Source organism: Apodemus sylvaticus, chromosome 22, assembly GCF_947179515.1.
Source record: "Apodemus sylvaticus chromosome 22, mApoSyl1.1, whole genome shotgun sequence".
NCBI lineage: Eukaryota > Metazoa > Chordata > Mammalia > Rodentia > Muridae > Apodemus > Apodemus sylvaticus.
Window position 1 is genome coordinate 17,863,532 of NC_067493.1, and position 12,142 is coordinate 17,875,673.

Consider the following 12,142-nt stretch of genomic DNA (forward strand, 5'->3'; position numbering starts at 1 on the left):
CATTTGTCAGGATTCTATAGAGAGAAATGCACTAAAAGACTTCTGGTGGTGTGTTGTGGTTTCTTGCCGAGAAACTGCCGAGGACTTGGGCTGATTGGTAGAGTGATGTCGGCGGAGACAGACACACAGGTTGAGGCGATACCTGTGGAGGATGTGTGGTGTTTGCAGGGATATAAATAGCACTCGAGGGACAGAGGTGGAGGCTGAGTTGGGTTTGCCCACAGAGCTCGCTGTGCAATGCTTGTGGGTCTCCCATCTTCACTGATCTTCCGTTCCCTGAGAGGGGCACAGCTGAGAACTTCTTCTCCTGGTGTCCCTCCGGATCCCTCCTGACTCTGCCAGACGGTGCCACCGCTGCTGATTCCTGTTCGCTGTCCCTACTCTTCCAAACTGGACTGCTGATGTATCTGTTAAATGTTTGTGACTGAATCGAGCTGCTACCCTGTGAACTGAACTGCTGATTTCCAGACAACACAGACAGGAGTTGCTCCAAAGAACCTTCCTAAATAGGTCAACGTCCCCCCCCTCCACCCCCACCCCGTATCTTTTCTTTCCCACTACCTCTGGTGGGTGGTGGACTAAAAGGGAGGTTAAAACATTTAAGAGCCATCATTAAAAATAAGGATTGAAAAAGTTAAAGTTGCAGTTAGGGTCACCGAGCTCCTGTTCACTTTGGTGTGGGCCAAGCTGTGTCCCCGAGGGGACCTCTCCTTTTCTCTCCCTTTCTTTCTTCCTTTCTTTCTGTCTTTCCTTTTTTTTTTTTTAAAGATTTATTTATTTTATTTATATGGGTGCTCTATCTGAGTGTACACCTGCCTGACAGAAGAGGGCATCGGATCCCCTTACAGATGGCTGTGAACCACCATGTGGGTGCTGGGAATTGAACTCAAGACTCCTGGAAGAACAGTGTACCAACTAGGTTTGTGTGTCAACATGACACAGTCTGGAGTTATCACAGAGAAAGGAGCTTCAGGTGAGGAAATGCTTCCATGAGATCCAGCTGTGGGGCATTTTCTCAATTAGTGATCAAGTGGGGAGGGCCCCTTGTGGGTGTGGCCATCCCTGGGCTGGTGCTCTTGGGCTCTATAAGAAAGCAAGCTGAGCAAGCCAGGGGAAGCAAGCCAGTAAGGAACATCCCTCCATGGCCTCTGCATCAGCTCCTGCTTCCTGACCTGCTTGAGTTCCAGTCCTGACTTCCTTTGGTGATGAACAGCAATGTGGAAGTGTGAGCTCAATAAACCCTTTCCTCCCCAACTTGCTTCTTGGCCATGATGTTTGTACAGGAATAGAAACCCTGACAACAAACAGCCAGTGCTCTTAACCACTGATCCATCTCTCCAGCCTTCTTTTCTTTCTCAGGAAAGGTTTACTGACTGTGCCACAGAGGCAGCCTGCGGGGCCGGAACTAGAGCACTGCTTGACATACCTTCCCGTTCAAATTTTTCTTTTTCTTTTTTCTTTTTTTTTTTTTAAATTTCAAGTCTACCCTTCTCTTTTTCCCTTCTACCTTCCCCCAATTCCTCCTGCAACTGCCTATCAAGTTCGTGACTAACATCTTCTATAATTATTGTTTACACACACACACACACACACACACACACACACACACACCCTAGTGGGCCCATGTAGTGTTGTTCTCATGAGCATGTGTTTAGGGCTGACCACGTGGGATTGGATAGCCTATCCCAGGGCTCTCCACTGAATACTCAAGACCTACCAGAGGGCTCCTCATCGAACGCCAATTCTTTCTCTCCCAGCAGGCCTTGATTGCCTTTACACACGGTCAGCGTGCAGAGACCAGGCGACCATGGCGTGCTCAGATCCAACTGGTAAGTCTACAATGCAATCCCTACACTCAAGGCCCAGAGGACACCAGGATTCAGGCTGAGGAGAGACTTTAAGAGCAGGATGGAGGTGGGGGGGAGGCATGTGAGGGATGTTAAAACTGTAACAGACACACGTGCATGCAAAACACCAATGCACATAAAAGAATAAATTATTAAAAAAAATAATAAATACACTAATGGGGGTGGGGGAGCCGGAGAGGACCAGAAAATGTCTGCTGCTAGATAGTGCCTTCTAGAGAGGAATAGAGAAGTCTCACCGGTCTAATCTCAACAACATGATTGTCTAGACCTGTATAATGCCACCACCGGCCGACATGCCAGTACTGATGGGGAAAACTTTACAAGGTTTCACCTTTAACATACTTTAGGAGGAGGGTGTGGCCTGCGGGCTAAGGCGACCCTGTCTAGCAGTGCTTTATAGTGATTTACCAGCAGGTGGCGCCCGAGCACCACCGTTTCTGAACAGTGTCAAACACCTGATTTGACTTGTTACTGCCCCTTGGTACTTGGAAAGGCAAATATCAAGGAAAGCGAAAATAGCAAGGAAAGGCAAACAACAAGGCGAAAGGAAAACAAGCCCTCGTTGGAGATAGTTTATCCAGGGTGCGATCATTTCTGGACTCCCGGTAACGGGAGCTCTTCGTGCTTGTCCCACACGGAGTCCTCCTGTGCTCAGAGCCCCTCTCCTTCCCACACCCTAGGGCAGTGGGCGCCTTTGGGACGCCAGCCCAGATCCACCCCCTTGCCGTGCTGTGCTCATTCTAAGCTTTTCTGGGCTCTTTTTTGCCCCCGTGAAGACCACCACCAGTAACAGCCTTAGCTGAACTCTGCTGCTACGATAAAACACTTACCAAAACCAATCTAGGGAGGAAACGTTTTATTTCAGCTTATAGTTTATAGGCTGCTGTTGAAAGAATCCAAGCCAAGAACTCAAGGTGAGAATCTAGAAGTCAGATTCGACCCTCTCTTCTTGGGCACTACACTCATGTGTGTGCACATACATAATACATCTAATTTTTTAAGAAAAAAAATTTTTTTAATGAAAGAAGATAGCACACTTCACCAGAGGCACCTTATCCTGTTTGGTTTACACTAATTAAGTAAATGTTTTGTTAAGCATTTGGGGTTCAGAGAAAGATTAAAGCACGGTATCTGGGACAATAGCAAGGACAGATGAGAAGCCACCTTCCAAATAGGTGGCCCTGTGACCTGCCTGTTCCAGGAAAGCGCCCTCAGGAACAGTCCTGGTTCTCTCCCCAGCATGAACTTGGTAACTTGCAACCACCTGTGACTCCAACTTCAGGGGATTCCCAGATCTTCTAGCCTCTGTTGGCCCCAGGTCTGCGTGTGGTACACAGATTGAGTGCAGGTAAAAACGCTCATGCTCACAGAACCAGATGTTAGGGACACCAGGTGTCTGTCTCATTAAATATGGCCACTGCTGGCTCTTACTCTGGCGATGCCTTGGGTGGAAACATTCATTCTGCTGAAGTCTCTGCTCTCCTGGTCGTAACCGTAAGCTAGGGTATAGCTCAGAGTTCGGGTGTTCTTTAAGCATGCGTGAGACTTGGGTTCTGTCTCCAGCACACATATCACCCCCTACCACCAACAAAACAGTTAAGCCTGTCTTTACTTATTGCAGAAACATTTTGGATAAGCTCCTCCCGGAAGTATTTAAACCAGAGTCAGCTGCCCTTGCACCAGGCAAGCGTGTGTGTGTTCAGCAAACACAACCCATGAGTAGTTAGCGTCACTCGTTCGATGAGAGTGGGTGGCAGGCAGGGCAGCTGCCTCCGACCCAGTACCAGCCATGGACATAGAGACGGTCAACTCCATGGACTTCAGTGAATTTGTGGATGTGTTTGGGAACATCGTTGAAAAATGTCCTCTGATCGCGGCTGCTGTCTGGTCCCAGCGCCCGTTCTCTGGCTTGGAAGACTTAGAAAATCACTTTTTTGCTTTTATTGATGCTCTCCCAAGGTCAGGTAAGCCTTCAGGACCACACGCAGGAAGTCATTGCCAATATCGAATAGAAAAATATTTTAGATGACGGTAGCCTCCTTACTCAGCTATTTAGCTGGGTTTACGGGAAAGGTCAGTGGACGCCCTTTGAATTGCTAGGCTCTTGAAGGTAGACCCAGGAACGTGGGGTCACTAGACAGCATGGCCGACGGGAGTGGATGGAGGCATAGGGAGGCCAACCTCTGAGTTCCAGACCACCCTGACCTACAGCGCGTTCCAGGATGGCCGGGGCTACTGGAGGTCAAGGATGGGAACATGGCAAAGGCCTTGGTGGATAGGAAGCCAGGGACCCCAGGGAGGCATGGAAAGAAAGCACTGAGCGAGTTACAAAAAAGGGCGGGTTTAGACCGGACAAGGGAAGTGCATTCATTCGGGCCCCAAGACTCTTTGCAGAAGGACGAAAAACTGAAGCAAAGCGACGTTTGGGGGTGGGGGTGGGGGCCGAATGAGCACTGGGGCACTTTGGGCCGTGGGGCGGGGGCAGAGGAGGTAGACACGTGGCGCATATTCTGGGTGGCCCAGAGCCGGAAGGTCCGAAGGTCCACAGCCCCTGCTCACAGGATACTGTGGCTTGTGAGTGTGAGCCTGACATGCCCTTGGGGAACAGAGACGGGGGTGGGGGGTGGGGTGGGGGGGTGGGGCGGGGCAGGAGTCGCCTGCCCTTGACTCTGTTCTTAGACTTCAGGCAGGAGGGTGGCCTCGTGACAGAGCAGGCGCTCACAGCTACGTTTCGTATGTCTGTGACACCCCCTCCCCCCATGATTTCTCGGTCTCCCCTGAATGTCCCCCAGGGAGAAAGAAGAACACGGGACAAGGTTATAAAATCAAGCTGAGGACTGGAGAGACGGCTCAGCAGTTAGGAACACTGGCTGCTCCTCCAGAGGGCTGGAGACCCATTTTAAACACCCACGTAGACAGATGCTCACGAAGGCGTCGAACTCCAGGCTCTGACGTTCTGCTGTGACCTCCTTAAACACTAAGGACTCATGTGATGCGCAGACATGCATGCAAGCAAAACACTCAAATATATGAAATTTAGATGTGTGTGTGTGTGTGTGTGTGTGTGTGTGACTGAAGCCTAGCGTAGTGGTCTAGCCTGTGCTAGGAAGGCTAAAGCAGAAGATCATTCGTTATGAGTTTCAGGCCAGCTCAGTCTACAGTGAGACCGTCTCAACAAACAAGCAAGCAAACCAACATCGAATTGACACAAGTGCCGGGCACACAGTGACAGTCGCTTACTGCTCCGAGTTTCTCCAAAGCGGAGGCACACTGAATGGTGGACAGCCTCCCTCGCTGAAGCCCACAAGAGAACTGGAGAAAGCAGAGGCTCGTGAGAGCTGAATCCATTTGCTTTCTGTCGTCGGGGTTAAAGAGAAATGAGTTTATTTGGCTGCAGGGAGCAAAACATCCACTATGGTGGGGGAGCAGAAGGCCAGGCTCTAGAAGCGTCGAGCTAAGAGCTTGCATCTTGAATCACAAGCACAAAGCAGAGAGTGGACGCTGGGAATAAGCTAAGTCTTTAAACTCTCAAAGCCTGCCCCCAGTGGCAGGTTTGCTCCACAGGGCCATGGCTCTGTGGGTCATGACCCCTATGATGTCACATGTCAGATATCCTGTATACTAGATAGCTACATGATGATTCATAATGGTAGCAAATTACAATTATGAAGCAGCAACAAAATAACGTTATGGCGGGGGGGGGGGGGTGTCACCAGGACGTGAGGGGGGGGGTCACCAGGACGTGAGGGTCGCAGCCTTGGGAAGATTGAGAACCACTGCTGTAAACCTCCTCAAGCAGTGTGGGAACTGGGAAGCTAGGAATCATTACATAAATATACAGGGAACATTGTCATTCAAACTACCAGAACTGGTGCCCACGTCTAAGAGAAAAGGGAAAGAAGGCTTTAATGAGGTTTGGTTATATGGTGTGTGTGTGTGTGTCTGTCTGTCTGTCTGAAAATCAACTAATCAACTCAGGGGCCTGCTTGTGTTGGACATTACCACTGAGCTGTATTCAATCTTTTATACGATGTTTCCAGCAGACAAGGGAGCAGGGGGACCTCCATGTATTTGAAGGCTCATTTCAAAAGTGATGAATCCTTAATGGGCAGTGGTGGTGCACACTTGGGAGGCAGAGGCAAGTGGATCTCTGAGTTCGAGGCCAGCCTGTTTTACAGACTGAGTTCCAGGACAGCCAGGCCTCACAGAGAAACCCTGTCTCGAAAAACCAAAAGAGAAAAAAGAAGAAAAAAAAATCCAACATGACTGTGTATGCCAACGTGTGTCTGTGCGCCTCATGCATGCAGATGCCTGCAGAGCCAAAAGAGGGCACCAGATTCCCCTGGGACTGGCGTTCTGGGCAGATGTGAACCACCTGCTGGGAGCAGAGGCCAGGTCCTCTGGGAGAACAGCAAGTGCTCTAACTACTGAACCACCTCTCCAGCTCAATCCAAAGGTTTTTGAAGAAAGTAACCAAACTAGACTTTTCTAGATTATCAAAAAACAATCTAGAAAGATGTGTGTGTGTGTGTATGTACATGTGTTATATGTGATGTATGAATGTATGCACGTGTGTGGGCTGAGGAGCATACACAGGCTGATTTTTTTTCTTTTTTCTTTTTTTTGATTTTTTTTTTGGGGGGGGGGTTGGTTTTTTCGAGACAGGATTTCTCGTGTAGCCCTGGCTGTCCTGGAACTCACTCTGTAGACCAGGCTGGCCTCGAACTCAGAAATCCGCCTGCCTCTGCCTCCCAGATTACAGGTGTGCGCCACCACCGCCCAGTGAGTTGATTTCTTCAACTGAGGTTTCCTCTTCACAGTTGACTTTGGTTTGTGTCAAATCGACAAAAAGAAAGCAGTGTGTGTGTGTGTGAGTGTGTGTGAGAGAGAGAGAGAGAGAGAGAGGGAGGGAGGGAGAGGAGAGAGAGAGAGAGAGAGAGAGAGAGAGAGAGAGAGAGAGAGAGATGGGACTCTTCCTGGGGAAGTATTTGTTTGGATTACCTAAACAAACAAAAAGGAGCAAAGAAAACTTCTAGCTAGTGACACCTCATACTTTTAATCCCAGCACTTGGAAAACAGAGGCAGGTGGATTTCTGTGAGTTTGAGGTCAGCCTGATCTACAGAGTGAGTTCTAGGACAGCCTGGGCTACACAGGGAAACCCTGTCTTGCAAAACAAAAAGTTCCGTCCTCTCACAGAACTGAAAATTGAATTTTTGGAGGAAAACGGAAGCTGGTCTTCCATTCGGTTACGCTATGGCATATCCTGGCCACTAGATGGCAGTACAGGATCACTATTGAGTTCAAGCCCTGCCTGCCGTGCTAGCCAGTTATTCACATTGAGCAGAGGCAAGGAAACAGTTCTGGTACTGATTTGAGTCCAAAATCAAAGACTGGGTTGAGGAAACAAAACACTAAGGGCCACTAGGGCCGGCAGTACAAGATGCTCCATCTCCAGTGCCAAGCTCCCAAACCAACAGCAATGGTTTCTCCCTCGTCTCCCCCTCCCCTCCCCTTCCTCCTCTTCTCCTCCCCCTCCCTCTCCACCCCCCAATTTCTCAAATTCTCTCTTTCTTTCTGGTTCCCTGTCTCTGCATTTATCTCTCCAACTGTATCTCTCTGTTTCCCCTTCTGTCTCTCTTCACTCTCTGTCTTTGTCACTAGCGAATGTGCCCACTCTAGGTGTGTGTGTACCTCTGCCATACCAATATCATTGTGTGGACTTTTGGGGGGAAGTTGTGTAGAGGCTGTGTAGGCGCAGGGAGATGGGTCGAGATGCCGAGAGAAGAGGCTGTTTGGGCTGCGGTTCAGGTAGTGGGGTTAGAAGCTGCTGGATCCTTGCTGTAGAGTTAAAAGCTAAAGTCAGCAAGGTTTGGGTGGGCGGTTTGTCTGAGGGAACTCAAAATCAAGGAATGCTAGGTACGCCCCTGTGTGTGTGTGTGTTTATTAATGCATATGTGAGGTTGCAAAAGTGAAGTCTGAGAAGAAAACAGAACAAGCGAACTCAAAGCACCAGAACCAGGAGCTAGATGGCTCGGTGGCTAAGGGCTCCTACTGCCCTTGTAGGAGAGATACCATTTCAACTCCCAGCACCCACCCTGTAGCTCTGAACAACTCGGAAATTCAGTTCATGGGATCAAATGTTTCTTGCCTACAGTAAACTCAGCTCGCTCTGTCGTCTGTCTGTCTCTCACAGACACACACACACACACACACACACACACACACACGTACATAGTTCAAAACAAAGAGACCACAAGTAGAAGCCCACTGTGGTAGAGCCTATACGTAATTCCAGCACCTTGGAGGATGCCCCGGGAGTTCAAGGCAGGTTGCAGAGGATCTGAGTTATGTCAGTTCTCAACACCTGAACCCAGGGCTCTCAACCAGACATCCATGAGCGCCAGGCATGCACGTGCACGCACTTACACACACTCGTGTATAAACACACATGAATTAAAATAAAATAAAACTTCAAAAGAGCTCCTTTTAGCAGAGCAGCGGTGGTGCACGCCTGTAATCCCAGCACTTGGGAGGCAGAGGCAGGTGGGTTTCTGAGTTCAAGGCCATCCTGGTCTACAGAGTGAGTTCCTAGACAGACAGCCAGGGCTACACAGAGAAACCCTGTCTCGGGGTGGGGGGGGAGCTCCTTTTAATATAACAGAATAAAATTTTAAAAAGAGCATGGTCTTTACTAGAAGACACAGACCACCCATTGTGCCAGGACTGGGAGCATGTGACAATGTGACAGGATTGTGGGCAGGCGGTTCTTGCTCAGGGGCCACTGTTCTACATGCAGACACCCGTGTCCTGTGTTCTCAGTAACTAATACCTGCAATACCTACCTACATCGACTCTCACCCAGTGACATAGCTGGGAAGACCAGAATTTCCATGAGAAGGTTAAGAGGTGGATGAGGGGCTGGAGATGGTGCTGTGTCCAGCCACCCAAGTAGGGAGGCTCAGGAATGCAGGCTGACCATCCAGTGTCCAGGCACAGCTGGGGTACCTTGAAGGAGATACTGTGTTGGTGGGAACTAGGAAAGGTCCTTGCTATGGGCTCCTGGATAGATGGGTACCATCCCTGCCAGTCCCGAAGGCATCCGTGATTTGGAACAGTGAAGGTGGGGTCTTTGGCGGGGAAACCCAACACAGGCTACCATGCCAGAGTTCAAATGAAAGGTGTGTGTGTGTGTGTGTGTGAATTTCGGCTCCGCTAATTTAGCAGACTTTTTTCCCCTCTGTCCTTTGCTCTACCCTTTTCTAGGCCCCTTTTCTTTTTCCCCCTCTTGTCCTCTCTGCAAGAGTTGAAAACACATCGCACTGCTGGGCAAACATTAACCCAGGCGATGCTTTCAAGAGGGAAGATAAACCCTAGGCAGAGTGGGAAGAGAGCTGTAAGGGCAGGAAGGTTCCGGGTGGGTGGCGCTGCTAGGCGGCGCTCTCCGGCCTCAAGCTCCTCCCATGCGCTGGGTGGTTGGCGAGGGACAGTGAGAGAAAAGACCTCCCCGCTCCCTAGAATCCCACCCACCACTATTTCGTTGATGGCTTGGAGTGGGGGGTGGGGGGGGGCGCTCAGTAGAGCAATTGGATCCCCCCTGAGGGAGGGGAATCCTGGGGCTGTTTGAAACTCAGAAGAAGAGAGGATAGATTGGGGAGGGGTGCAGTCTGTTAGTAGCGCAGAGATGCCCAACTCCCCTGCAGCAGCCACAGCTGTCTGTCCTTCCTGGGATTTGGGTCAATATGGGGTGAAGCCGCCCAGAGTGGCGGGCGTGGCACCGCCAGACCGTGGCCCCCAAGGTGGGGAATTTAACATTCACGTTTTCGCACCACACGGGACCGCTCAGAGGAAGAGAGAACTACTCCTGACTCTGCGTGGCCTAGAATTAGGGTACCCATGAAAGGGGAGTCAAAAACAATGGTGTCGGAAGACTGGGATTGGTGACCCCAGTCCCAGGGGCGAGCAAGTCATTAAAGGGGGGCTGTGGGTTTAAAGCAAGGGGTGTGCAGAGTGACCAATGATCTAACGTTTGGTTTCTGAGCCTTCGTTGAATATTCGTTTTACACGTATTTTTTTTTTATTTTTATTTATGTTAGTGTGATTGTTTGCCACTTGCTTGTGCGCCGCGGTGCCCAAGGAGGTCAGAAGAAATTGTCTGATTCCCCTGGAGCTGGAGTCCCTTCCATGAGGCTCTCGGGCTCTGGGGCGCTGGCCTGGCTGCTAGGCAGGAGAGAGCTTTGGCACAAACTTTTTTTTTTCTCCCCCATCTTGTTATGGGGGGTAGGGGTGGGGACTACATTTGAGGAAGCTGGAAGCTGAGGCTGCACCATATTTAAAGGGGATTTTCCTCTCTGTGGGTATTGAGATACATTTACTAAAAGACGTTAGAATTATTTCCCATTTCCAACAAAGCTTCGCCTATTTCCCACCCCGCTAAAGATAGACACCTGTTTAGTGGAGATGGGGGGTGGAGAGCAGTTATACCTTGTGGTTCCATTTTCCCAGACTTCCTACTAACACGGAACTGCTTGTGCATTTGGTGCCAGGGTGTGGGGAAACGAGTTATCTTTAGTTCTCCATAGTAAATTAGGTGTGAGGATCCTTCTTTTACGGAGGGTCACCCTTCTGGACACATTTGAGATCCTGAGGATCCCCAGAACTCCATTTAGTTCTTTAGAATGCTGAAAAGACACAGAGTGCCCAGGGCAGCCAGCCGAGAGTCCCCTGGCATAGGAGTTAGAACCCCGGGCCATGACACAGCTAGGCTTTCAAATTTGAGGCCTACAAGAACAAAAGCTTTTGTCCACTTGGGTTCTTTTGGGTTCTGAAGTCAGTCAGTCAGAAAGAGTAACAACCCAACCCCAGAAGTGGGAGTACGTAATTAAAAAAACAAAACAAAACAAACAAAACAACAAAAGGGCGAGGCGCTTTTATTCAAGGGCTGGAGAAATCTGGTGAAGTGGGTTTCTAATATAGAGGCTCCTCGGCTGTTTCATCCCAGAGACCCAGAACTCACCCTCAGAGTCACAAAATCTGGGCATTTATTTGTCAAGCCCCTTGGATATTATTCCCTGCACCCACCTCGCTCCTGCCTTTTCACCTTTGAGGCAGAACGAAGCCTATTCCAGGGCTTTCGGCGGCGGAAGTCTTGGAAGTCTTCGGGCCCTCGTATCCGGCCCCCTTTCAACATCAAAGCCCCCCTGAGAGCAAAGGACTTTGAAAAGATAGGAGTAGCTGGGACCTCTTATCACTCCCCTGCTCTCGGCAGAGCAGGTCGTAAATTCCCAGCCTCCCGACTGCCCTCTCTCCACCTCTGCGGGTTACCCCTAGGTCTGAAAGATCAACCTGACACTCGCACCCCGCCCTCGGGTCCTGGTGGGGACGAGGGGCTCGCATCCCAGTTAGTGGAGAGGGACCACACTACCTGGGGACCCGGCTTGGCTTTTCTGATCTGCAGTGGGTAATCCTCTGAAGTGTGTCTGTGCTTCTTCTCCGCAGGCCAGGAGGGCATCCTGCGTTGTCACCCAGACCTAGCGGGCCGCGATCTGCAACAGGGCACGCTCACCGCTGAGTCAGAGCGCGAACAGAGCCAAGCGGGGCTTACCAGCCTAGACACCGACGCCCGGCTGCGGCTGCAGAGGCTCAACGCACAGTACCGTGAGCGCTTCGGCTTCCCGTTCGTGCTGGCAGCGCGCCTGAGCGACCGTGCCACGGTGCCCCGGGAGCTAGCCCGGAGGCTGCACTGCCAGCCGGAGTCCGAGCTGCGCACCGCCCTGGGTGAAGTGAAGAAGATCAGCCACCTGCGCCTGACAGATTTGCTCGGCGCCCATTCTGCCAGGGTGGAACCACAGCGAGGCTGGGGATCGGAACGCCAGCAGGATGCAACCGGGAGGGGACTTGCTGCGCCCCAGGCTGGCTCGGTCCTGGAAAGACAATCCATACACCCACACAAAGGAAGTGGAGAATTGAAGCAATCACACGAGTAATGCATCCTTTGTGCCCAGCCACATGAGCACGCGTCGCCAAAATATGTCACAGTCTAGAGGTTTAGCGCTTTGCCACCCCCCCCCCCCCCCCATTTATCCAGATCGTTGCTTCAATTCTCCACTCGGTGCCCTGCCCTGCCTACATGATAGCCTTGGAAGATTCCAAAGCTCCCACCGGGGCGGGCTACTCGGACTCTTCTCCACTTAGTGGGAAAGAAGCAAGGAACTGACAGCGGCTGCAAAAAGGCATCGGAAGACTGCAGTGGGGGGCTTTCGTTGCCTAGTTGGTC

The 12,142-nt window shown here is 50.8% G+C and overlaps 1 protein-coding gene across 1 annotated transcript; it reads left to right on the plus strand.

The window, feature by feature from the left end:
• Positions 1–3,657: 3,657 nt before the first annotated feature.
• Urad (ureidoimidazoline (2-oxo-4-hydroxy-4-carboxy-5-) decarboxylase) lies at positions 3,658–11,835 on the plus strand. The gene is given in 3 exon segments (XM_052167829.1): positions 3,658–3,832; positions 11,365–11,795; positions 11,797–11,835. Coding segments are annotated over 3 exon segments (645 nt in total).
• The last annotated feature ends 307 nt before the right edge of the window (positions 11,836–12,142 follow it).